The sequence below is a fragment of the Anthonomus grandis genome, chromosome 13 (assembly GCF_022605725.1).
Source record: "Anthonomus grandis grandis chromosome 13, icAntGran1.3, whole genome shotgun sequence".
NCBI lineage: Eukaryota > Metazoa > Arthropoda > Insecta > Coleoptera > Curculionidae > Anthonomus > Anthonomus grandis.
In genome coordinates, this window is record NC_065558.1 from 8,389,505 (window position 1) to 8,414,662 (window position 25,158).

Here is a 25,158-nt window from a genome sequence, read left to right on the forward strand (position 1 = left end):
ATCTTGAAACTATTGAGGCCATATTGAACTATTTGTATTTTACCAATAGGGAAACTCTATCACCCACTCTCTGAACGTTAGAGCGAAAAAAGTATGATCAACTTTATCGAACGCCTTAGAGATATCCATATAAATAAAGTCCATCTGATTGACCTGTTATTATTTTAATTTAGAAGTTATTTGATAGCTGATTTAGCATTCTAATAAGATCTGCCAAGAAAATTGAACTTTTTCCCATTGGGAAATGCAAAACTCTTTCATGATGTCAACTACCGCAATTCATCATATTCGGGTCAAAGTTATGTTAGATAAGACTTTCTCACAATTTTCGACGTTTTTTTAAAAATTTGAAAAGAACATTTCATCAGGTCTATCCTATAACCTACCCTGGCTACAGTCTGGATAACGTCTCGTCGAAGAGAGTCTCGATGTAGCAGCAGCAGCAGCAGCAGCACGGGCAGGAGGAAGGAGGAAGTCGCGCGCAGACCAACACGTCGAATTCTTTACCGACGACAAGAAGATGACGCGTTAACGGACCCACCGACTAAGGAGCACTGCTGAGGACTGAGGCCTCCTGCCCCGACGCCGATATGGCTGGGCCTGGGCACTACAGTGCCCGTCCATCGTGATGATGTCTTCGGGATTTAACACCGACTCCCTTTTTTATATTCCTTCATTTCTCTCTTCTTGACCAGGCAAACTGTTTAATCGATGGGTTTGACCTGTTTATACCTCTTTCGATCGTTTGATCTTAAGCAAATATACGAACTAAAACTGGAGATTGATTTACTGATGATAACATTCCTTAAGCTATTAGAAGAGAACAATGTAATATGCTGTCTAATATGCCACCTCTTGTGTTACCTGGTTCTGTTTTCTCACCTCAAAGAATTCTTATCTAAGGGGTGTACAATCACTTTGGGCCTTAATAAAGCACTATCTACAACTTGCAATGGTGAATTCAAACCTGATATGGATACATCCTGGGAGAAACAGAGAACCTCTAACCCAACTTATTCAATTATACATGAAAAATATCACTTTATTCCCAAAGTCTTTAAATTTATTAATTGATACAAGGATATACAGGGTGTTCGAAAAATAGACGGAGAAAAAAGTATGAAAAAAAGTTTCTATAAACATGGGTCTGGAAATGCACAGTTTTCAAGATACAAGGTGGTACTTTTTTTTTTAAATATTAATTTTTTGTTAATATTAATTATTTTTCTAGGAAAACTATTTTTTTACCAAAAATTAATAAACCAATTTTATCCAGTGGTATGCAATAAAACGGTATTTATTTTTTTTGTCGGAAACGAAGTGAGGTACGAAAAATACAGAAGGCGAAAAAGTTATACAGGGTGTTTCAGAACTATGGGATCAAACTTCTAGGGGTTGTTTAGTGCAACAGAAGAATCCATTTGAGTATAGGAACCCATGTCCTGAAATGCATCACTGCGCCACTACGGCTCTAAGACGCGTTAAAATTTACGCGTAATATAATAAGTAAAAACATTAATTACCTTAATAGGATCTGCTGCATTTATTTTTACATTTTGAACATGATACCATAACAACAATTGCTTAAAATCAACGCTTATCAATGTCAATTTTCAATGTCATGTTTAAAAATTTTAAAGCTTACAATTTTTAAACATTTATTGCTAATGGAAAACTTTACCAATCAAGAATTGGCGGATATGCATTTGGCATACGGAGCAACAAACTGCAATGCACAAGCAGCATCGCGATTGTATCATGAACGTTATCCCGAACGACAGCATCCTGGATACAAAAAGTTTATTGCGGTTCATCATATTCATACAAATACGCGAGTATTTGGCTCAGCGGTTTGGGCACCGTTGGATTGTCAGAGGTGAAGTAGTTTCTTGGCCTCCTAGGTCACCCGATTTAACGTCGCTCGATTTTTTCTTGTGGGGACATGTAAAGTCTTTAGTCTACGAAACTCCAGTAGAATCAGAGCTAGACTTAAGTGGACGAATAACAGCAGCATTTGAAATCATTCAAAACGAGGATCAAATTTTTAGTGTAGTCCGCCGAAATCACCTGCGGCGTTTAAATCGGTGTATTGAGGTTGGAGGAAGACATTTTGAACAATTGTTGTGATGGAATCATATACAAAAGGTAAAAATAAATGCATCAGATCCTATTTAGGTAATTAATATTTTTTCTAAATTTAAACGCGTCTTAGGGCCATAGTGGCGTAGTGACACATTTCCGGACATGGGTTCCTATACTCAAATGGATTCTAAGAGCGCACGTTTTAATTGGTAAATAAAAGTCATAATTTATTTTAAACTGAGTGTTATTTATATTTTAATGTAAAGCTAATACACTGCAATTAAACGTGAAAAATAATATCTGGCAAATGGCCGCCTCGACTTTCGTGACAGACTCTTATTCGTTTTGAGAAATTTTCAATTAAATTTTCACATAATTGCGGCCCAATTTCGCTAATAATACGTCTAATTTCGTTTCTCAACTGTGGAATTGTTGTTGGGTTATTAGCGTATACGAGGGATTTTAAAAAACCCCAAAGAAAAAAGTCACAAGGCGTTAAATCGCATGATCTTGCGGGCCAGTTCTAGTCTCCATTCCGTGAAATGACACGACCGGAAAACTTTCTTTGCAATAATTGAATTGCTTCACGTGTAGTGTGACATGTCGCACCATCCTGTTGGTACCACATACCACCCGTATCCATACCATCCAATCGAGGCCATAAAAACTCAGTGAGCATATTACGATAGCGTTCGCTGTTCACGGTAACTGCATTTTCAGCCTCGTCCTCTAAGAAGTACGGTCTAATTACTCCACCTGTCCAAAGTCCAGCACCAAACAGTGACTCTTAATGGATGCATTTTCTTCTCATGAATGACTCTAGGATTTTCTTCGCCTCAAATTCGGCAATTTTGTTTATTAACAAAGCCATTAAGGTAAAAGTGTGCCTCATCGGTAAACAAATTTTTTTTCGAAAAATCGACATCCATTTGTTGTTTTTGCAATACCCAAGAAGAAAATGTACGGCGCGTCGCATGGTCCACTGGCTTTAATTCTTGGGTCAATTGAATCTTATAGGCATGTAAATGAAGATCCTTCAGTTGTATCCTTGAGTCTCTATCCTTGGATTTACATTTTCATTTTGTATATCCTTTTATTCCTGGGTTTGCAAATAATTTTTTTAGAAAATTAAAATACGTTCCTTAGAATTGAATTTTCTTTTTATTTACAGTTAATTTAACTATATTGTATCTTCAACTATTCATTCCAGGATTTATTCCCTGGATTTTAGTATTTTTTTGCATTAATTTTGGGGTTGTATTTGTTGGATTTATCCCTGGACTCATTTTTTTATAAAATATATATACGGTTCTTAGAATTTTGTATTCTTGAGTTCCCATTCCAGAATATATATCCTTGAATAATTTAATTTTTTTCCAAGACATTTGAAATTGTATCCTGGAGTCTTTATTTAATAAAAGGTTTATGTCCTTATGGGTAGTGCTCTTCGAAATGTGCAACTGCTGTGCACGATGACGGATAGATGTTACCGGATTCTCACCCAACACTTTTACGCACTGCGGCAATATTTTCAACAGAACGGCTAGTACGGTGACGCACTGGTGTTTTTACATCCACGACAGAATCATTTTATTCAAATTTATCAATTAGTCTTTGGACGGTTGTGTGATTTGGTGCATCGTGAACAAAAATGCCCCGCAATTTACGAACTGTTTCCGCAAAACATTCTCCATATTTGTAGTGTGTTTTAACAATAATAATTCGTTGTTCGACCGTATATCGTTCCATGCCTACTAATCGCAAACTGTTTACATTATTCTTTTCAGTTTTTTTTTGACATATTGCGATAAAAAACGAATGCTGCGCAATTCAAAACGTGCGTTCCTATTGGGGCACCCTTAAATAAGAAATCGGTTTTTTCACCTTTTACTATATCATCGTGTAATTTTCTAAAAGTGTTTGGATCGTTTATAAATAGTGTTTTTCTTCCGTAAGGTGTCTAATTATACCCGAAAAACATTATTTTATTTCCATCCTCGACTAATTTTTAGATTGAGATACGGATACATAAATGAGAAATCGTTTTTTCTACCTTTTTCTGTATCATCGTTTAATTTTCTAAATAGTGTTTTTTTTTCCATAATGTGTCTAATTTTACCCGAAGAACGACAAGGATGTATAGTGTTAGAAAACTGTCAAAATTACTGACAACTGTCAAGTGAAAGTCAACAGGAAGATTGTTCAACACAATTCAAATTGACAGTTAACACATAATATAAGTTTATTAAAAAAATTGATTTTCTTTACAATTTTGTACTATAGATGAATTTTTTGTCGGAGACACACCCTACGTAAACATCTTTACTGGGTTTATCCTTTTTTAATTGCCAACTGTTTACAGATAAAACACGTCATTTTATGGCAAAATTTTTATGAAGGATATTACACCGAGCGCCTTCGTCTATATACACACATTATAAGAACTTGAAAATAATGTAGCAATCGCTACATAGATTACCAAACTTCTTGTAATATTGAATCAGCGATAAGATAAGGACGTTGCCGATTTATTACCCGCATCTTGGAAAATTATATTAACGCTTTATTATTAATATTATATGAGAACTCTTCATTAGAAATTGGTGGTATCTTATCTGTACTAATCTGTTTATATTTCCAAAGTCTTGTCTTTAAAATTAAAAAAAAAAAAAAATACCAAAAGAAATGCCACGTCCGTAAAGTATCTTTGTTTGTACTAGTCGAGTGTTATTGACTGGTATTTTTTAGATAAAAATGATTAAGAGATTAACGTGTTATATTAGGCAATCTTGACGCAATAATATTTTCTTTTTCCGAAACAAAAAGAATTAATTGGAGTGCGAAATATGAACCCTCTTTTCATTATATGATAAAATTGCTTGTGTCGCTTTTTACAGAGAAAATTGTTATTTTTTTATAGACACACCTCGAAGATTATATACTAGGCTTCAAAATAACAGTTTCATTAAGCTAGTTTCACTGGTTTGAATGGAAATTATTGTTAGATCAGAAACTTTATTATAATAATAAATATGTTTATTAATTCCAGGCAGTAGCCATAAATTTTCTTTATTCTTTAAAGACCTGGAAAAATTACCATATTTATGACCTCAGATTCCTGGAAAAAAAATGTTCACTTATTTCAGACAGCTGGAATCATTTTATTAATCTTTACCAGAAAAAGTTAAAAAACGACCTCAAATTCTCAATATTCTTGCCTTAAAATTTTATAAATGTCTAGAAAAAAGAACAAAAAAAAATGCTTGGAAAATGCCAAAATGACCATAAAATGCTTTAAAAAAATTTTTTATACTAAATTGGGTATAAACTTTATTTCTTACATACATACCTGGAAGAAGTAGGGAATGATCTCAAATGACTGAAAGAAAAATTAATTTTTTTTATTTATTCCAGGCAGTTAAAGTCATTAACAATTTAAATTTTTTCAAATGCCTGGAAGAGGTAAAAAATAACCTCAAATACCTAAAAATTGATTGGATTTTTTTCCATTATTTCAGGCACTTTCAGATTTTGTAGTAGTAGAAATTAAAAGGAAAAAATATGCTCATTAATTTCTAGCAGTAACTATAAATTTTTTTCATTTTTTAAATGCACGAATTCCTGGAAGGAAATTAATTTTTCATTTATTTCAGACAATTGCAGCTAATTTATTAATTTATTAATATTTACCGAAACCAGTTAAAAAATGATACCAAAGTTTTCGAAAAAATATTCCAATATTCCTCCTATAAATGCATAAAAAAGACCTTAAATACCAAAAAAAAAAATTTTGAAAGATGTTGCTTCAAACGTTTGCAAAAAAATATTTTGTATTAAATTGAGACAGCGGGCATAAGTTTTAATTCCAATAAGAAAAAAGTAAAAAATGACCTCAAATATCTGTAAAAAAAGTAATTTTTCCTTTATTCCAAGCAGATGAAGTTGTTTAATTAACATTATTCATTGAATGCCTGGAAGAGGTGAACAATGACCTCAAATTTTTAGGTTTTGCAGTAAAAAATAAAAATGACCTAAAACGAGATGGACGAAACATTTTCATTAATTCCAGCTAGTAGCCATTAATTTTCTTCATTGTTTGGATACCTAGAAGAAGTAGGAACTGATCTCAAATACGTGAAAAAAAATATTTCTCCACCTATTCCAGGCAGTTGTAGTTGTTTATTTATTATTTTTCTTCGAATATTTGGGCGAAGTAAAAAATTTCCTCAAATGCCTAAAAGAATAATAGGCATGTTCTAGGTTTATCAAACAAGCTTTACTATATTTTTTTTTTACAACGAACCACCAATTATATTAAAAAAAACTTTATTAAAATCAGAACAAAAAAATATATGCAGGGTGTCAATTTGAAAACTTTCAATGCGAATATCTTTGAAAGCAAACAAGTAAAAAAATCCAAATTTGCCAAAAATTTTATATGAATATGGGTTAGACAAACTTGCATATTTAGGTAGCATATATGAAAAAAAGGAAGCATTTTTAGATTTAAATGTTATTCTAAGATAAATGCCTGGGAGAGGTCAAAAATAACCTCAAATACCTAAAAATTGGTTGAATTTTTTTCCATTATTTGAGGTACTTTTAGGTTTTGTAGTCAATAAATAAAAATGACCTGAAATTAAACGGAAAAAATATGCTCATTAATTCCTAGCAGTTAAAAAATAAAAAAATGGAAATATTAACATATGACCACAAGGAAAATAATTTTTCATTTATTTTAGACTATTGAAGCTAATATATTAATCTCTACCGAAATCAGTTAAAAAATATTACTAAATTCTTCGAAAAAATACTCCAATATTGCTTCTATAAATGCATAAAAAAGGCCTTAAATACGAAAAAAAAAGGTCAAAAAAAATTTTCGGAAGGGGTCAAAATGACCCGAAACTTAAAACAAAATTTTTTTGCACTAAATTGAGACATCTGGCATAAATTTTAATTCGAATAAGAAAAAAGTGTAGAAAATAACCTCAAATATCTTGAAAAAAAGTGATTTTTTATTTATTCCAGGCAGATGAAGTTGTTTAATTAATATTTTTCTTTAAATGCCTGGAAGAGGTGAACAATGACCTCAAATTTTTAGGTTTTGCGGTAAAAAATAAAAATTACCTAAAACGAGATGGACGAAATATTTTCATTAATGCCAGCCAGTAGCCATAAATTTTCTTCATTGTTTGGATACCTAAAAGAAGTAGGAAATGACCTCAAATACCTGAAAAAAAATTAATTTTCGACTTATTCCGGGCAATTGTCGTTGCTTATTTATTATTTTTCTTCGAATATTTGGGAGAAGTAAAAAATGCCTAAAAAAATATTAGGCATGTTCTAGGTTTATCAAACAAGTTTACTATATTTTTTTTACAAAGAAACAACCAATTATATTAAAAAAAAAACTTTCTTAAAATCAGAACAAAAAAATAAGAGATATATGCAGGGTGTCAATGCGAATATTTTTGAAAGCAAAAAAGTAAAAAAATCCAAATTTGGCACAAATGTTATATGAATATGGATAAGAAGAACCCTTTGTGATACTTCAAATTAGGGTTTTTTTTGAGTAGTATTCATCTAGGCGTTTTTGAAAAATTGATATAGGTTCGAAAAAAGTACAAGTTATATGAAAAAAAGGAAGCATTTTTATATCTAAATGTTATTCTAAGATATTTAATGGTCAATTTTTTTTTAAGTACAAATAATATTTTTTGCTCCAAATATTTAAGTAGGAATATAGTCCGTCAAGTTTTAGTTGTTTTAAATAATTATTACTTATTTCAGTTTGTTAAATTGCATTTTAAAGACATTATACTATCTTATTTTTTCCGCGGATTTTTAGGTATTTCTCTGAAATAATTTTTTAAATATTTTCCAGGAATTTCACAGTTTTTCTTGGCAATTAAAGTCGTTTCTTCCAGGCAGTTGAGTTCATAGTCGATTCCAGTATTCCTTCAATAAATTGATGGACATGTTTCAAATGTTTATAATAATGATATTCCAAGATATATTGCAGGAGTAATTTTTGACTTTCAGGCATTTGAAAGGATTTTATTAATATTTCGTAAGTATTTCTTCAAGGTATTTCAAACTATGGAATTAAACCATTTTTGCCTTTTTTTTAAATTATTAGTTAAAATTATGGTCCAGACTTTCATAGTAATTTTTGTCTTCCAGGTAACTTTTTCTGATACCTTAAGTCATTTATTCCAGGCAGTTGTAATTATGATAAGTCATGTTATTTATCATCGGGGTAATTTTCATCTTCCAGGAATTTGAAATAATTTTTCCATATTTTCTAGGAGTTTCACAGTTTTTCTTGGCAATTAAAGTCGTTTCTTCCAAGCAGTTGAGTTCATAGTCGATTCCAGTATTCCTTCGATAAATTTATGGACATAATTCAAGTGTATATAGTAATTAATAATATTTTAAGATATATTGCAGGAGTAATTTTTGGCTTTCAGGCATTTAAAAGGATTTTATTAATTAATATCTCGATTTCTTCAAGGTAGCTCAAAATACAGAATTAAACGATTTCTGTCTATTTTTTTCATATTAAAATCATTTCTATTTTTCAGGTATCAGTACTCATTTTTCACAAGTTTTTCAGCTATTTAACAATATTTTTCTGGTTAAAGTTAAAATTATGGTCCAGACTTTCATCGTAATTTTTGCCTTCCAGGTAACTTTTTCTGATAACTAAAGTCATTTATTCCAGGTAGTTCTAATTATGGTTGAATCATTTTATTCAGGGTAACTTATATCTTCCAGGAATTTGAAATAATTTTTTCAATGTATTTCAGGCATTTGAAGGCATATAAAACATTTCCCTTTATTAGGCTGATTAAAATTATGCTTTATTTGCACCTGTCTTTAAGGTATTTTTCCAGGTTTTAATAATCAATCTTTTTCATATATTTTCTGTAATTTTTTGACATCTTGAAGGATTATTGACTCAATAAGTCCTGCCTTATTTGTTCCAGGTTTTTCTAAAGATTTAGCGCCATTTTTCCCATACATAGTTTGTTTCAGTTTTCATTCCATAAATTTCTTTCCTTTCGTAATATTTCAAAATATATTTTAGAAATTCAAAGTGATTCTTTCAATTTTTTTTTCCAATTTTTTAAAAATTCTCCATAACTTCTTTATTTTGAGGTTCACGACTAAATGTTATTCCATATGATTTGTTTTATTTTTGATAGAGCATCTAATGCTAAAAGAACATTTTCCATATTCCCAATAGTTTTTGAGAAAATGAGGAAAAACTGTCTAGAGGTTTTTCCCAATTTTCCAAAAAACTGTTGGACCTAAAAATTATTTTTCTGTTGCATGTGATGCGCATTGACATTCTCAACAACGTTTGTTTAAACAATTTTTTTTTTCAACCATTAGTTTTCCAGAAAAAAAATAATAACAAAAATTATAAACTTTTTTCCAGGGGGTACCCCTTTGGAATTTTTGAGGGAGACTTTGGAAAATTGGGTATAATTTACTTAAGGTGCATTTTTCAAAAAAGGTTTATAAGACTTTTTTGGCGTATTTTAAAAGATAAATCCGTTTCCAAAAAAAAATTAATTTTTTTTCCAATTTTTTAAAAATTCTCCATAGCTTCTTTATTTTGAGGTTCACGACTAAATGTTATTCTATATGATTTGTTCTATTTTTGATAGGGAATCCAATGCTAAAAGAACATTTCCTTTATTCCCAATAGTTTTTGAGAAAATGAGGAAAAACTGTTTAGAGGTTTTTCCCAATTTTCCAAAAAACTGTTGGACCTAAAAATTATTCTTCTATTGCATCTGATGCGCATTGATATTTCCAACAACTTTTGTTTAAACATTTTTTTTTTCAACCATTAGTTTTCCAGAAAAAAAAATAGTAACCAAAATTATGAACTTTTTTCCAGGGAGTTTTTGAACCTTTGGAGTTTTTAAGGGAGACTTTGGAAAATTGGGTATAATTTACTTAAGGTACATTTTTCAAAAAAGCTTTATAAGACTTTTAAGTGATGAAACCGTTTCCAAAAAAAAAAAAAATTCAAATTTTTCACCCAAAATTTTTCCAATTTAAAAAAAAAATCTGGATATTAAAGTCATTTCCGTTCTCCAGGCATTTGCTACGAATTTTGTATAGTTTTCAGACTTCTGGAATAATTTTCGATTTTACTAGCCATTTTAATCTTTTTCCTGGTATTTCAAGTCGTTCTTTGAAGGATTTCAAATATTAATTTATTTCTTCCAGGCACGTAAAGAAACTTTTCTAAAAATCGCAAAATATGATTTTGTTTCCTTTTCTATTTTCCACTTATTTGAAATAATTTATTTCCAGGCATTGGTCAAGTCATTTCATCCAGGCATGTCAAATCTTTTCTTCTATTTAAATATATTTCGTGCATATTCCAGGATTTTAAAATAATTTTCATTACAAAAATAATATATTACATTTATTTCATCTTGGCAATTTTAATTATGGATTATTCCTTCCAGGCATTAGAGATAATTTTATTCATGTTTTCCAGGCGTTTTTTCTTATATAGAATTTTCACAACTGCATTAAAATTCCAGAATGATAAAACCCTCAATCATAACAAATGTATTTCTTCTAGGCAGTTGAATTCAAAATTTCTGTTTCATTCATATGAATTTCAATGCATTTCTCCAGGTTTTTAAAGTCATCATTGTCTTACAAGTATTGAAGATTTGTTTTTAGGTTTTTCTGGCATTTCTTCAAATTCGAGTATTCAATTTTTTAGTTGTACGCTTTAAGTTTATTCATGTTAACCTAATTTCTGAAATTCCTTCCATATAACTTGCAGGCATTTCAAACGATTTCCTAGCATCTACTTCTATTATACGTATCACATTTTTCAAAAGGAACATTTTTACCTTATCGGCAATGACGACCACTCGAAGGTTACATAGTTGCTATTTAAACAACCGATGACAAGTTCGCTAAAAACGTAAGAACTTCGATAATGAACCACAACGTATCGGCGCAATTATAACCAATTTATTTACGTGTATCTATTAAAGAATTTCGTTTTTAACTCGAAACGGTAAAAAATTATTTTCGATATTTTATAAATGGACGTCGCCGATAAAGAGACAACGATAGATTATTCTTTCATTTCCGGATAACATGATGTATTATTTGTTTCTTGTATCCGGGTCAAGTTAGATCGATAGTCCCTGAAGACTTTTAAGAATCCTTTAGTACGAAAAAAGGCTTCACCCTCTTGCTATAAGTAAATTAGTTATAAGGACTGGTAAACAAGGTGCAGAAGCTTATTTTTATGCTAGTTGTGGAATCTTTATTGTTTTTTTTAAATGCATGCAATTTGAGTATACTATATACAGTGAGTATTGCGGTAGAAACAGTTTTTAGTGAGAATGACTCAGCTGTAAAGGCATTGAGTGACATGCCTCTAAGACCCTGGAACAGGCCTTTTAATGTTATTGAATACATGCAACTAATAGTCAACATAGAAAAAAGAACATTTATAAGCCATGAACATGAAGAATACCTCTAAATTGGAAGGAATATTATATGATTATAATTCCTTGGATGCCATTAAAAAAATTTACAAACTTCTTGGAAAAATATTAAATATTTAAATATTATTTTAAATGCCTGTGAGGTATAAATGCGTTTACATACAGGGTGTTTTAAATTCGACCCTCAACATGGAGATCTCGGAATTTATAAGTGATACGATTAGATGGTTAAATTGGGGCAAATTTGAGAAATTTTGAATTAGATTTAAAAAAATTAAAAATTTCAAACGGTACCTAAGATACTCGAAAAAATAGGAAATTTAAAAAAATCAATTTTATTTAGAGTGTATTTCTTATCCGATATCAAAATAAGTTGCACATTTACGTTGCCACTTTTTTCGTTTAACATGATGGTATTTTTAGATTTTTAATACGACGTTTCGTCTTTTGCCAACCATCATCAACCTTGTTTTTTCTTATAAGTGCTATGTTTAGTTTTTGCATTTTCTAAGATCTTTGAAAAATGTCCTTTTTATTCCTATATCAGAAGTAATTTTTTTCATCTTTAAAAACCTGAATTTTTGAAAAAAACCTAATTTGTCACAGTAGGTCAATAAATAATACACACTAGACAGAAATATTAGCAATGCAATACCGTAGTAGTGCAGACACATCACTTTAGAGTTACACCCTTTTTTTTACAAAATTAAAATGTCTGGAAAATATTTCAAAAAAATTATTAAAATCCCTGGAAGGAGTAAGAGTTTTCTTTAAGTGTCTGAAATAATATATAAAATTAATCCAGTTTTCTGGACAACCTACAGAATTACGTTAAATGTGTGGAAGTCCTAAACAATCACTCCAAGGGTCTGGAACATAGAAAAACTGATTCTAAAAGCCTGGAATAAAAAATCGACAACATGCCAGTTTTCCAAATTTAAACGATCCTTAACACCAAATAGTGTTAAATTAAATAAAAACCTAAAAATAAATAAAAGCATTGTATTCCAATATTATATAATGCAAATACCTGCAAGACATGGTAAATTACTTCAAAATCTTGGAATAAAACAAAATTTTACTACAAATGCCTGAAATAATATAAAAATACTCAAAAAGTCTGGAAACTGTTAAAAGTTATTTTAAAAAATTCTGAGATTAAAAATTGAAAACCAAAACTTGTTTTAAAAAATTAAAAGAAAAGTTATTTGAAATACCTGGAAGACGTAGAAAATGATTCCGAAGTCCTGAAATAAAACAACATTTTATTTCAAATACCTTGAGTATTTTAAAAATACCAAAAAAAATTTGGAAAATTTTAAAAATGATGTTAAAAATTTCAAAAATTCTAAAATTAAAACAATAATTATTAGAAATACTTGGAAGACGTGATAATTGACCCAAAGTCCTGGAAAAAAACAATATTTTATCCAAATGTCTGAAATATCATAAAAAACTTAGAAAATCTGGAAAATATTAAAACTTTCAAAAATTCTGGAATTAAAAGTTGAAAACAAAATTATTTTGGGACATTAGAATTAAAAGGTAAATTATTGAAAATACTTGATGTGATAATTGACCCAAAGTCCTGGAATAAAACAAGATTTTAGCCAAATGTCTGGAATATCATAAAAATATTCAAAAAATCTGGAAAATATTAAAACTTCCAAAAATTCTGGAATTAAAAGTTAAAAACAAAATTATTTTGGGACATTAGAATTAAAAGGTAAATTATTAAAAATACTTGATGTGATAATTCACCCAAAGTCCTGGAATAAAACAAGATTTTATCCAAATGTCTGGAATATCATAAAAAACTTAAAAAATCTGGAAAATATTAAAACTTCCAAAAAATCTGGAATTAAAAATTGAAAACAAAATTATTTTGGCACACTAAAATTAATAGATAAATTATTCAAAATACTTGGAAGATGTGGTAATTGACCCAAAATCCTTGAATAAAATAATATTTTATCCAAATATCTAGAATATCATAAAACTACTAAAAAATCTGGAAAATGTTAAACTTCCAAAAACTCTGGAATTAAAAATTGAAAACAAAATTATTTTGGCGCATTAACATTTAAGGCTAAATTATTTGGAAGGCGTGGCAAATGACCTAAAGGTCTAGGTGTTAAAAGTTAATTTTAACAATTTATTTTATTTTATGATTTTATGGAATCGAAGTTTATGGTTGTCAAACGAATAATACCTTTTTTCTCAAGTAAATAATTTTTGCCTGAACTTTCTCCCAAATCCCAACATGTGTTTTTACCTACTTTTTAAGAAATGCCTTTGTTACCAGTTTAGCTTAAGTGCACTTAAAAATCCATTTTTCTCCTTAAGTTCACTTAAGTGTTGGCCCCATGACACACGTGCATCCCACATTTTTTACCCAACATTTCACCCCGAGTCCCATGAGAAAAAATCAGTATTCACTCAGTCACCGCAAAAAGAAGTACCTACTCTCGCGCCCTCGAAACACAAGGTTTCTCTCACCAGTGAAGAAGGAATTCACAAAGCTTAAAGTACCGAGAAAATAAGTTAGTCAAGAGCAAGTTGGCGCAAGCAATTCCTCTCTCTCTCACTCTCTTCCGTTTAAGTATTTGTCTAAAGTTCATATATGTATACCTAATTGTTACGATAAAGTAGTTTAAGTTATGTAAAAAGGTCTATAGTGAATAAGTGTGCGTAAAGGTGGAAAACTGAACTGAAAGTGAGTGCAACGTTGTGAGTGCAACAGTGGTTGTCAATAGCTGCACAAACCAAGGTGACGTTAGTGCTAATGCCGTTCCTGGTTCCTGCTAAGTTCCTGCTATTGATCTTGTGATTCTGGAAGGCTGGTAACGTCAACTAATATTGTAAACCCTGGTAAATAACTAACTTCAACATTGTAAATCGTTCATTAGTCTATACCTGTTAATTATTACTAACCAAAAGGTACAATAAACCCTTATGTAATCGTAAATCACAACTGTGTAATTTATTGAACTGGACCTATGTCATCGAAGGGCTCGTCAATGCAGTAGCCGTTGCTCGAGCAGGTATAGGTAGGTTTTTTAAGAAACCCTAATCTATATTCATGGTCCTTCGAGCCGGATCTTCCCAAGTTGTGATTTTACGATTCATCTAAGCAAAAACAAAACATACTTTTTGTGTAAAAAGTATATAATTGGTTCCGACATATGTGTCGGTGGTCCTTCGAGTAAACAGTATTTTAGTTAATTACTTACTAACAAACCTTTTAGTTATTTGTCCCTTGTTATTTTGTTATTTTCACTTGTTACTTGTTATAATTGTTATTTGGAAATAAGTAGCAACTCACTTTTTACTTTTTCTTTTAAATTGTTTATTGGTAATTAGTTTATTTTCTCTTAACAATTATTGTTTAAATTTAAAGAAAATCTATTCCCAAAAAATAAGCATCTGGTTGTCTCGTAATTTTTTGTGTTTATTCTGTAAGCCTAAAACTAAAAAGTAAAATGACTGAAGGAATAGAAATATCAGTAGAAGCGTTGGTTAAAAATCGCGGATATTTAAAGGCTAAAGTAACACGAATTGTTAATTGGTTTTTAGAAAATAATGATAGTATACATGACTTTTTAGAAATTCAGGTACGTGAAAGTATGTTAACCCACGCTTTTAAAGATTTTGAAGAGGTAGAAAAACAAATTGTAGTTTTAGATATAAGTAAAGTAGACAAGGATGATGTAGAAGACAAATACTTAACGTGTGTTGCTAAAATGCAACGTAAAATTTTAGAACTTTCCCCGCAAGCGCCAACTCAAGTAAGACATATAGTTCCCCAACACTCTCATTCCCCAAATGTTAGTTTGCCCCAAATTAGCATACCTCCATTTAACGGAGACATCACTAAATGGAATGCCTTTTTTCAACTTTTCTCTACCCTTATTCTAGATAATCAATCTCTCTCTGATATTCAAAGATTAATTTATTTAAAATCTTATTTAAGAGATGAACCCCTAAATTTGGTCGATAATTTACAATTGACCACTGACAACCTCCAAATTGCCCTAAATACCCTTAGACAAAGATATGATAATCAATTATCAATTATTTTTGCCCATATTAAAAATTTAGTTGACATTCCTATCCTAAATAAGGTATCCTCACACACACTTAGGGAATTTATAGTTTGCATAAAACAGAACTTTGATTCACTGAAAAATCAAAACATTCCAGTAGACCACTGGGATTTAATTTTAATTTATATTTTTTCTCAAAAATTAGACTTTGGCACAAGAAAGGCATATATATCCGAGAGAGGTTCTCAAATGCGCTCTTCCTCACATGTGGTCCCTAAGCTTGAAGAATTTCTAAGCTTTTTAGAAAAGCGTTGTTCGGTGTTAGAAGATCTCTCTGAAAGCCCTTCAACTAAAAATTATTCCCATGGACGTTCTTCTCAACACAACACTCCCTTTGTTAAAAAAATTTCACACTATGCTCATGGTGGGCAACGCCAAGGCAACCAAGTCATACCTCAAAACTCTCCTCAAAACTCTCGCTCACATTTTGTTGCAGGACAAAGGTGTCCCTTTTGTGAGCACCCTGATCACAAAATTTATACTTGTTTTAAATTTAAAGATCTTAGTTTAAAACAGAAACAGGATTTTGTTAATCATAATAATTTATGTTTTAATTGTCTCGGTTCAAGGCATCAAGTAAAAAACTGTACATCTCAGAGGTGCCAGATTTGTCATATGAAACACCATTCTCTTTTGCATCCAATGGATGATGCAGCACAGCCCTTGCAAAGCAGAAATTCACATTGGAGGCCAAATCCTCAAACCCAAAATGAACGATCTCAAAATTTTAACAGAAATTCGCTTCTCATAAATAGCTCCCATTCTCGGAATCAAGGTTCAAGCCAAAGCTCCTCTCAGACTCAAGAACCACAAATCCCAAGCACAAGCAATGAAATGAACTCGAATCGCCCTCACGCTAATAAACCTGTGACTTTGTCAGTTTTCGCCACTGAAGATAATGAAGTTTTATTAGGTACTTCATTGATTCAAATACCCGACAAGAATGGTCATTTTATTATTGCAAAGGCAATATTAGATCCCGGGAGTACTATATCAATAGTAACCCAATCGCTGGTTCAAAGACTTGATCTCTCTCCTAAGACGCAGCCAATACAAATCTCTGGTATTGGCGGCAAAATTAAGCACTCTAATCACGCAATTTCCCTGAGAATTCATTCCTGTCACAATCACGATTACTTCCTGAATGTTAACTGCTGTGTATTAGACAAAATCACAGAAAAATCCCCTCACTTTAAAGTCAACAAATTTATGTTGAACCTTCCCAATAATACACCGCTTGCAGACCCCTACTTTGATACGCCTTCTACAATAGATTTATTGTTGGGAGCAGATGTATACTACCACATTCTTTCAGGCGAATACACCAAGGTTAACAAAGACTCTTTAACGTTGGTAGGTACCTACTTTGGCCACATTCTTTCAGGATTAATCCCCTCCCAAGCTCTCGTTCACAAAACCCCTTTGGCAAATTCTAAGAATTGCTTTTTAGTGAAATCATTAAATTCAGATTGCTCACTGGACTCATTAATTGAGAAATTTTGGTTACTAGAAGATGTCTCGCCCACTCACGAAAAACCCCTATCCCCTGAAGATTCTATGGTTGAACAGAATTTTCAAAATACCACGGTATTTAAAGATGGTCATTTTCAAGTCGACTTACCCCTTAAAAGGCCCCAAGAGTCACATCCGCTAGGAGAGTCATATTCATTAGCCAAGAAAAGGTTTCACCACTTAGAAAAGCGTTTTCAAAAATCTCCTGACCTTTTTCTTGAATACAAAAAATTTATCGGTGAATGTATCTCACTCAATCATGCACGAATTATTCCCCTTTCCCTTAAAACTGAAAATCACAACAATCGATACTTTCTGCCTCACCACTGTGTAATTCGTGAGGACAGTACAAGCACTAAACTTCGTGTAGTGTTTGACGGATCTATGAAAACGTCTTCTGGGCTATCACTCAATGACGTAATGCATAAAGGATATACAGTTCAACCTGAACTGTTTGATATTTTACTTAGGTTTCGAAGTTTTAAATTCGCTCTCACTTCTGATATCGAAAAAATGTATAGACAGGTGCGCGTTAACCCAAATCAAACTTACCTGCAAAATATTTTATGGCGCGACCATCCCTCTCAGCCAATGCAATGCATTGAATTACTCACCGTCACTTATGGCACGAACTGTGCCCCCTATCTGGCTACACGCACCCTGAATGAACTTGCCATTATTCATAAAGACGATTATCCTCTTGCGTCTCAAGCTATTTTATCTCAATGTTACGTGGACGATGTTCTCTGTGGGCAAGATACCTATGAAAATTTGGTAGAATTACATAGGCAGCTGTTGGAACTTTGCAATATTGGAAATTTTCACTTACATAAATGGTGTTCAAATAGCAATTTATTTTTGTCCAAAACTTGTGATAATGGGTCCCAAGAAAGTTTCACCATAGAAACCGAGGGAATTTCAAATAAAGTCCTTGGTGTAGGCTGGAATCCCGACTCAGATGAGTTTTTTATCTCTTTACCTGACACTAGGTCCGAAAGCATAATTACTAAACGTATAGTTTTATCTAAAATTGCGCAAATGTACGACCCCTTAGGATTCATAGCTCCCATTGTTGTAAATGCTAAATTAATTATGCAAAACATTTGGAAAGAAAAAATTAATTGGGATGAACCCCTGAAAGAACCCATTTTAACCCAATGGACCACCTTTATTAAAGAGCTTCCCCAACTAATGTGTTTAAAAATTCCACGTTTTTTCCTAGCTAATAATAATCCCAGTTCACTTCAAATCCATGGATTTTCAGATGCCAGCAGGAAGGCATATGGTGCGTGTGTGTATATAAGAGCCCTTTATCCTAACAAAAATGTCTCTTGTCAACTTATTACTGCCAAAAGTAGAGTAGCCCCGATAAGAGAAATTACAATTCCCCGCATGGAACTCTGTGGAGCACTTTTACTTTCCAATTTAGTCACTCGTGTGTGTTCCATATTAAAAGAAAGATTTTCAGTTGACAACATTAATCTTTGGACTGACTCTGAGATTGTACTTGCTTGGTTAAATGCCCACCCTTCTCGTTTCAATGTGTTTGTAGCAAACCGCATTTCTCAAATTCAGGTTTTATCCCAAGACTGCAAATGGCGTCATATTCCAACTGCGGATAATCCAGCTGATCATCTTTCTCGCGGATTTACCGCAGACCAGATTCTCACCTCTACGCTTTGGTGGAACGGCCCAAAGTTCTTACTGGACCCGAATTTAAATTTAAAAATGTATGAAAAGGGACCTTGCTCCACTGAAGAAGAAGCAAGAAAAGCAAAAACGGTCTTGCTTGTTAACTCCGAAGATTTCTGGATAACACTTTTTAATCGGTTTTCTAACTTCTCGCGATTGCAACGAACTATTGCATTTATACATAGATTTGTAAATAATTGTAAAGGTAATGGTAAAAAATTTTATGGTGCTTTAGCTGTAACTGAATTAAAGGCTGCAGAAATTTTTATAGTAAAGCAAGTTCAACACCAAACGTTTTCAAAGGAAATCAGTGAACTAAAGTCAGAAGAAAGAAAAATTTCAAATAAGCAAGTCCTTAGGTTAAACCCCTTTATCGATACCTCCAATCTCATAAGGGTTGGAGGCAGATTATCCCAAGCACCCATATCATTTGATCAAAAATTTCCAATTTTATTGCCCTCAAAAAACCATGTTGTTGGACTCTTGCTAAAAAAAGAACACATTAGGTTAGGACATGCTGGTCCTCAAACGATATTGTCAAATATTCGTCTTAAATACTGGCCGCTAAATGGATTAAGAGAAATAAAAAAGATCTCTATAAACTGTTTACAATGCTATAAATTTAAGCTTAAAACAGGAGAACAAATTATGGCAGATCTCCCTAAATCCAGAGTTGTCCCTTCTAGACCGTTTTTAACAACAGGTGTCGATTTTGGAGGACCATTTATTATTAAATCGTCATCTCTTCGACGCGCCAAAATTGAAAAGGCGTATATCGCTTTATTTGTATGCATGGTCACTAAAGCTGTTCATTTGGAGCTAGTATCAAGTCTCTCTTCACAAGCATTTTTAGCATGCTTTAAACGTTTTATTTCAAGACGTGGATGCCCGGCAACAATTTTTAGTGACAATGGTACAAATTTCTCTGGTGCCAGCAATCAAATTAAAGAAGTTTATGACACGCTTAAGTCACAACAGACACAAGAGCAATTGACTGCATTTTTCTCATGCCATGAAATACAGTGGCAATTTATACCTCCTTTCTCTCCTCACTGGGGTGGTCTTTGGGAGGCAGCTATAAAAAGTACTAAACATCACTTACGAAGATTAATTGGAAACCAGAATTTAACCTTTGAAGATTTTTCCACTATTTTAGCACAAATTGAGGCTATTTTAAACTCCAGGCCACTTCTTCCCCTATCAGCTGATCCACTGGACTTAACTTGTCTTACCCCTGGACATTTTTTAGTTGGAAGTCCTCTCGTTTCGTACCCTGAGCCCAATGTCTCGTCAATTCCTGAAAACCGCTTAGATCGTTGGCAAAGGTTAAGTCAGATTCAACAATTCTTTTGGACTAGATGGACCAAAGAGTATCTCAACAATCTTCAGAATAGGCCTAAATGGATGTCCCCAGTCCCCAATATTGAAACAAATGACCTTGTTCTTCTTAAAGATGAGAACACCAAACCTCTTGATTGGCCGTTGGCCAGAGTAGTAGACACTTTACCTAATAGAGATGGTAAAATACGCTTGGTAAAAATTAGGACTAAAAATGGAATATTTACTAGAAATATAACCAAATTATGCCCGTTGCCCAAATCTGATAGTAAGTTAGTTTAACCATAGTATTTCTTGATAAGTTTTGTCTATAAGTTATAATGTATAATGTTTGTTGAAGGCAAAGCCTTCAAAAGGGGGGAGTATGTTAAAAGTTAATTTTAACAATTTATTTTATTTTATGATTTTATGGAATCGAAGTTTATGGTTGTCAAACGAATAATACCTTTTTTCTCAAGTAAATAATTTTTGCCTGAACTTTCTCCCAAATCCCAACATGTGTTTTTACCTACTTTTTAAGAAATGCCTTTGTTACCAGTTTAGCTTAAGTGCACTTAAAAATCCATTTTTCTCCTTAAGTTCACTTAAGTGTTGGCCCCATGACACACGTGCATCCCACATTTTTTACCCAACATTTCACCCCGAGTCCCATGAGAAAAAATCAGTATTCACTCAGTCACCGCAAAAAGAAGTACCTACTCTCGCGCCCTCGAAACACAAGGTTTCTCTCACCAGTGAAGAAGGAATTCACAAAGCTTAAAGTACCGAGAAAATAAGTTAGTCAAGAGCAAGTTGGCGCAAGCAATTCCTCTCTCTCTCACTCTCTTCCGTTTAAGTATTTGTCTAAAGTTCATATATGTATACCTAATTGTTACGATAAAGTAGTTTAAGTTATGTAAAAAGGTCTATAGTGAATAAGTGTGCGTAAAGGTGGAAAACTGAACTGAAAGTGAGTGCAACGTTGTGAGTGCAACAGTGGTTGTCAATAGCTGCACAAACCAAGGTGACGTTAGTGCTAATGCCGTTCCTGGTTCCTGCTAAGTTCCTGCTATTGATCTTGTGATTCTGGAAGGCTGGTAACGTCAACTAATATTGTAAACCCTGGTAAATAACTAACTTCAACATTGTAAATCGTTCATTAGTCTATACCTGTTAATTATTACTAACCAAAAGGTACAATAAACCCTTATGTAATCGTAAATCACAACTGTGTAATTTATTGAACTGGACCTATGTCATCGAAGGGCTCGTCAATGCAGTAGCCGTTGCTCGAGCAGGTATAGGTAGGTTTTTTAAGAAACCCTAATCTATATTCTAGGAATAAAATGATATTTTATTCCAAATGCCTGGAATATTGAAAGGATATTCGAAAAATATATAAAAAATTTATTTTTAAATTTCGAAATTTTTGGAATTAAAAATTGGAAACAAAAACTTACCCTTATAACATTAAACATTAAAATTAAAAGGAATATCATTTAAAATAGTTAAAACACGTAGAAAACGACCCTAAATTTATTCCAAATGCCTGAAATAATATAAGAATGCTCCGAAAATCTGGAAAATGTTAAAATTTACTTCAAAAACTGAAAAGAAAAACTTATTTTAATTAAAAATCAATTTTTTGAAATAATAATAATTTCCTGAAATTGTAAGGGTTTTTTGCTCAAAATGCATTTAATATTTCTGTTAAAAATGCCACAGTTTCTAAATGTACTTTCATCGATCCATTTTACCTTTATAATAAATTTTATATATAGTAATAAATCATAAATTTTTAATAAAATAACTGCCAGTTTGTCATAGAATACCAACAAAACAGAAAAATATTTAAAATTTATTTATTAAAATTTACTTGTCAGTTTATCACAGCCTACTGCGGCAAATTTAGTCTTTTTACAAAAAATAAATATTACTTGTGATACATTGTTAAAAATGTAAACATTCAATATGGCCATAAGGAAAAACAGAGTGGATGATGGTTGGCAAAAGACGAAACGTCTTATTAAAAATTTTAAAAACACCATCACGTAGCACGAAAAAAGTGACAAAACAAAAGTGCAAATTATTTTAAAATCGCATAAGAAATAATCTCAGAAAAAATAAAATCCATTTTTCAAAATTTCTCATTAAGAACCCCATGTTGAGGGTCGAATTTAAAGCACCCTGTATATGGAGGCAATAGGACTTAATGAATTAAGATACCCGGAAAAAAAATTAAATAATAAAATAATGAGGGATGATTGAACCAGTGACCCATGTCGAAAAGACTCCTGTAGGAACATGCCTATAAGAAATTCCCTAAAATTTGGCATATGTCTGGAAAATAGAAGTTAGTGCAGCAATCCTGAATAAATAAAAAGTTCCTTTAATTCGGTTCAAAAAAAATTAAATTAAATTCCTTTATATGTTTTAGGCAGAAAATTTACCCTTAATGGAAGGAATAAACCATGAATTCATTTGTCTAGAAAAAATTACTGCGAATGTCTGACTTTTTTTTTAAATAATTTGAAAACATTGAAAAAATGATTTTAAATACCTGAAAAACCAAAATGACTTTAATATCCTGAAAAATGCTTAAAAAAATGAAGTACCTGGAAAACTTAATTTTTTCTATCACGATGTCATGAAAAAAAAACATATTTTTTACGAAGCAGACTTTAGGGTAAATATTTACAGGGTGTTTCAAAATTCACCACATATATTTTAAGGGCGTATTCCTGTGGTCAAAATAAGACTTTTTTTCCTATAAACATGGGTCCTAAAATGCACCCCCTTCAAGTTACAGCCATCGCAAGAAGTGTAAAAAAAATCGATTTTTTTAAAACTGTGTCTACATCAAATTTAACGAAATTTGGAACACCCCCGTTATTTTAGGCGGTCTATTGACTCTTTATCTTAGAAAAGGCGTAAAACAAATTTTAATGAGGGGGTGCACACTTTTGACGGCCAAAATTTTATGTGTACATACATTTTTTTAAAAATTAAACTACACCGAAAAATAGACCATACAAAAATCTAAATTTTTGATCTCTCGCATTTTTTTCATACGACTATTAGTTTTTGAGAAAATCGCCGGTGAATAAAAGGATAGCAATATCGTAAATTAAAAATCAAAGAAAAAATTTAGGAAGTAGGCTGTGTTTCGCAATTGTTGACATTTTTATTTTTGAGGTTTTAGTAATAGGCTGTGAGTATTTGTTTTAGACATTTTTTAACTTGCTTGACATTTGGTGTAAAATAAATTTACTGTCATTGTTGACTAATTCCAGTAGTATACTTCCCGTTTTAGACTTAAAGTGAAGTTTTTATTCCCATGTTTTATTTCTAAATGCTAACATTGCAAAAATGGAAAATGAACGCTATTCATTCGAACATCTTGCAGACATCCATTTTGTTTATGGTCTTGCTGATGGTAACGCGTATGAAGCTCAAAGATTGTATCAGTGTTAAGGTTTCCTAATCGCCGACTCCCGAATGTACGAACATTTTCAGAGTCACATCGGCATCTTAGGGAATACGGTAGTTTTCGGACCCCCAGGAACAATGCAGGCAGACCGCAACAAGCACGAAACCCAGTGGCAGAGGAGCAAATTTTGAATGCCATCGACGACGATCCTGGCCTAAGCACCCGACAAATAGCTCGGAATTTGGATGTTTCTCATGCAACTGTCTGATGGGTTTTGCACGAAAATAGCTTGTATCCATACCATATTCAAAGAGTTCAAGCTTTGCTACCTCAAGATTTCCCAAGGCGCTTACAGTTTGCAAGGTGGTTACTTCAGAGATGCGCGAGAGATAATAATTTTTTATCAAGTATTTTATTTACAGACGAAGCTCATTTTTCGCGGGAAGGGGTGGTGAATTTTCACAATGTGCATGTTTGGGCAGCAGAGAATCCGCACGAAATCAGGCAATCTCACCACCAGGAGCACTTTAGCCTTAATGTATGGGCAGGTTTAGTGGGAGATGAGTTAATTGGTCCTTTCTTTTTTCCTAGAATTTTAGTTGGCGACGCTTATTTAGACTTTCTACAGCACCATTTAAATGGTTTACTAGACAATGTACCTTTAAATGTGCGAGCGAACATGTGGTTTATGCATGACGGTGCCCTCCCTCATTTCCGTATAACAGTGCGTGACTATTTGAACTTTGTGTTTCCTGAGAGATGAATTGGTAGAGCAGGCCCAATACCATGGCCTCCACGCTCCCCGGACTGTAATCCTCTGGATTTTTTTTCTGGGGATATGTAAAAAGCGTCGTCTATAATCGGTCAAATGCCTTCGCTCGAGGTCCTAAGGGAAATAATTATTGATGCCTTTGAAACAGTAAGAAATACTCCCGGAATTTTAGAGCGAGTAAGACAATCTATGTGAAGACGAATGGAGGCTTGTATTTCAGCGGGGGGTGCGCATTTCGAGCACTTTTTATAAAAAAAAATATTTGTTTCTCAGAAGTTTATTGTTTATTTAAAAAATAATTAATTATTATATTATTAAATGTTAAATAAATTTTTGTATTTTTTTAAACCGTCATTCTTTAACGTAGATAATTGTTCATCAATTTATTGAAAAAACCTCAATAACAAAGTTTCAACAATAGCGAAACCAGTCTACCTATTTATTGTTAAATGTCGTGTCGCTTAAAAAATGTCCTAAAACAAATAGTCACAGCAATATTATCTGTTTAAATTTTAATTATTACGTTATTGGTAGCCTTTTATTAATAGGTGATTTTCTCAAAAACTATTCGTATTATCAAAAATATGCAAGAGATATAACATCTAGATTTTTGTATGGCCCATATTCTGGTGTAGCTTAATTTAAAAAAAATGTATACGTAGATAAAATTTTGGCCGTCAAAATGGCCCCTCAATTTACTCCTTAACATTATTTTACGCCTTTTCTAAGATAAAGAGTAAATAG

At 32.1% G+C, this 25,158-nt stretch overlaps 2 protein-coding genes across 2 annotated transcripts in view; one reads left to right on the forward strand and one right to left on the reverse strand.

Moving 5' to 3' along the window:
* The window catches only part of LOC126743997 (zinc finger protein 236-like), a 168,516-nt gene that overhangs the window by 129,487 nt on the left and 13,871 nt on the right, over positions 1-25,158 (reverse strand). The gene's annotated exons all lie outside the window — the stretch shown is intronic.
* On the forward strand, positions 15,068-23,910 carry LOC126744164 (uncharacterized). Its single transcript, XM_050451523.1, has 4 exons — positions 15,068-16,134; positions 16,261-19,415; positions 19,533-20,414; positions 23,729-23,910. The coding sequence occupies exons 1-4, from the start codon at positions 15,068-15,070 to the stop codon at positions 23,908-23,910; spliced, it is 5,286 nt and encodes a 1,761-aa protein (XP_050307480.1).

What these genes read in the sequence shown, in the direction of transcription:
- LOC126744164 (XM_050451523.1), top strand. Translation starts at nt 15,068, where the DNA reads ATGACTGAAGGAATAGAAATATCAGTAGAAGCGTTGGTTAAAAATCGC. An exon ending in CATTAGGTTAGGACATGCTG is followed by an intron (nt 19,416 to 19,532) that starts GTCCTCAAACGA and finishes AGCTTAAAACAG; the next exon opens with GAGAACAAATTATGGCAGAT. An exon ending in CACTTTACCTAATAGAGATG is followed by an intron (nt 20,415 to 23,728) that starts GTAAAATACGCT and finishes GAACATTTTCAG; the next exon opens with AGTCACATCGGCATCTTAGG.